Source organism: Acyrthosiphon pisum, chromosome A1 (genome assembly GCF_005508785.2).
Source record: "Acyrthosiphon pisum isolate AL4f chromosome A1, pea_aphid_22Mar2018_4r6ur, whole genome shotgun sequence".
Classification (NCBI taxonomy): Eukaryota; Metazoa; Arthropoda; class Insecta; order Hemiptera; family Aphididae; genus Acyrthosiphon; species Acyrthosiphon pisum.
The window spans coordinates 160,577,502-160,580,571 of NC_042494.1; the positions used below are offsets into that span (position 1 = coordinate 160,577,502).

At 24.3% G+C, this 3,070-nt stretch overlaps 1 protein-coding gene across 1 annotated transcript in view; it reads left to right on the forward strand.

The window, feature by feature from the left end:
* Positions 1–3,070, forward strand: part of LOC100159306 (transcriptional regulator ATRX homolog) — a 33,126-nt gene that overhangs the window by 10,293 nt on the left and 19,763 nt on the right. The window contains exons 5-8 of the mRNA XM_029486408.1: positions 636–1,434; positions 1,665–1,690; positions 1,950–2,018; positions 2,101–2,297. Of these exons, the coding sequence (XP_029342268.1) occupies positions 636–1,434; positions 1,665–1,690; positions 1,950–2,018; positions 2,101–2,297 (1,091 nt within the window). The remainder of the gene's footprint in view (positions 1–635; positions 1,435–1,664; positions 1,691–1,949; positions 2,019–2,100; positions 2,298–3,070) is intronic.

Genomic DNA, 3,070 nt, shown 5'->3' on the forward strand with positions numbered 1-3,070 from the left:
GAAAAATATAAAAAAATTATATAATTTTTGAACAGCATAGATCTAAAATTTTGAAAAAAAAAAAATTTGAAAAAAGTGAATACTTTTTGAGATAATGAGTGTTTTACGCTTAATCAATCACCCTGTATAGCGATATATTTTATCTATATGGTAAATTACGATAACATGTTAAGGGGACATCATACCTGCATAATATGTTGTCTCTGTCTTACAGAGGTGAGCAAATTTTCGTTCACCAGTTTCAATAGCGTGCTTTTCGTTTTGATATTAGAGTGAATTGACCTATTATCAAACTTTTAGGTAAGAACATTATCTGTGTTTTCTTAATCGTTTTTTTTTTTTTTACGATATTTTAATTTTTAAGTGAATTATGAGTATTTTTAAATATTAATATTTTACATACTAACAACTCACTTAAAAATTAAAATAACGTATGTTAGACGGAGACAATACATGTTGTTACGACATCCTCTTACTACAAAGAGATAGTATTTAATATTAATTTTTATAAATTACTGCAATAATAATAATATGTGGTTGGTTTTGAATTTTTAAATTTTATGTTTAACTGATTATTCTATAATAGTATATTATTAATTAAACTACTTATAGTTGTTAGTATTAATTATTTTCAGATGTCTACCTAACGGCTTATTAGTAAATGAAACAAATCATGAACAAGCTGTTCGAAAATACTTGGTAAAAGAAGCTAAAGTTGGGAAAAGATCTGTAATAGATAATATTAAAAACAACCTGTGCATTAATTTCATGTTAAAATCATATAAGTCGTCTATATCAAATGAACTATCAACATTGTCTTCTACTGATCATAATCCAATTGATAAACGTTTAAATGAATTCATCAGCGTTTGTGAGCATGTTTTAGAAAATACTTGTTCTACTTTAACCGATTTTAAAAGAATATTTAATATTGATTCACATTTGAGTCCTGGTGTTTCTGCTATAATGAAATCTTTATTGAAGCCTGTTGATGAAGAAGAAAACGTTTTAGTAGATAATTCAATATTAAATGGAAATTTAAGTAAAGAAACAAATGACAATTCAGTCAATCCATCATTAAACAAATCTAACAAACGTACTACAAGAAGCTTAAAATCAGAAAAAAAACAAAAAAAAGATAATGCTATTTTAAACTCAACAATATCTTCCTCAAGTTTACAACCAACGTTGTTATCTCCAAATGTGCCACTAACAGTTGACCTCATGAATAAAAATGTATCTGTTGTCTTAGAACGGTTGGATGATTCTATAATATCAAGAATAATTAAAAATAAATCTTCTAATAAAGGTCATCTCAATTTGGAAAAAGATGAAACAGCTCATCCTTTAAATTTATTTGATAATAATAGTAGTGATGATGATAGCGAGGATAGAATAAAATTGAGAAATCGTACTCTTATAAAAACTAATAAGGTAAAATATTAATTAATCTATGTATTATGTAGCTATGTATACTATACTATATAAGTATTATCTTGCGTTTATTAATTTATCATGCTAAAATATTATTTTAAAGTATTTGTGATGTAATATGTATTGGTCTCATCAAAACATATTTGGATTATTAAAATTATAATTAAATATTACTACATTATTCTAACCTCATAAGTCAAAGTGTTTTCTTCAAAGTTTAAATTTATTAGATATATGCTAACCAGCTAACTGCTAAGTATTTTTGTCTTTTAAAAGTACTCCTGAAACGTATTTTATATTTATATTTGGTGTTAAAAATAATCTTTCTATTTTCTTTTTAAATAATTGAAATGTTTTTTAATAATTTTATTTAAATTAAGCCTATTTTTATGATTTTTAGTAACTAATCATTATTTTATATTGCTCTACCCTATTATCTTATAATGGTTTTATTAAAAATTGAATATTTTTATGAGTGTTTATTAATTATAAATTTGCTTATTGACATTATCTAGACAAAAAACCCAACCCAAAAATCAAAAGAAACTTGATGAAAAATCTGAAGATGAAAAAGAAAATGACAGGTATACGTTGATTTTATAAAAATAGCACTAATATATAAAAATTTGTTGAGTATTGTAATGTACATTTATTTTGTTTTTTTAGGCTGACTAATTTAAATGGCATTGAAAAATGTTCTAAAAAAAAAGTTGCACCTGATAATGAAGATAATTCTGATGATACTGATATCACACTAGCTAAAAATACAAGTTTCAAAGTAACCCCAAAAAAATTAAAAAATGAAGTAAATAAGTTGGAAAACATTAATCAAATCCTTTCAACAATTGATGGGACCGACTCTGGTATTTATTAATTTATTAATCAGTATTTAAAAAGAAAAGTTACTTTTCTGTTATTGATATGTTTTTCTTTTATTGTTAATTTAAGATTTTTCAACTTCAAATTAATGTTTAAATATTACTAATATTTTGCAACTTCCTGGTTACAGTGGTGTATTTACGGGGGGGATATGGGAGATAAATCCCTCTTTGACATTTTTTTTTTTCAAGTTAAGTTTTCTTATTTTCTGTATTTCTCAATATGATATTACTTTTAATTATATCTGTTTTCTAAATGTTCTAGCCTTGGTAATTTTACCACTCTGATATACTATATGCCACTAGTCGTTCGCGGCATATATTATGTGACTATTAGACAACAAAAACATATACTCCTATGGTAGTATGGTGTACTGTATTTTTTAATTTTCTGTAAAATTTTTTTATGCATGAGTGTTTATAATAAACTCGATAAATAATCAGATCTGTAAATAAAACAAAAGGAACGATTTTAGTTTAGCAACCAATCGATTTTTAATTTTTTATGTTTTATAAGAATGCAAAAAAAAAAAGGCCGGACAAACTTCGTTTTGAAGTTATTGATAAAAAACTTCAAAAACTGAATTTTTGTTGCGCCCATTTTTTTTTTTTAAATAAATACTTAGAATAGAATATTTTTAAATTTTTTTTTCAAAATGTGTAGTTCTTAACGCTTAATATATTGGTGAAATCATAACTTACTTATCATACTTTTGAAGTTTTTGCACGTAAACATTGAAAATAATATTTCAAATGTT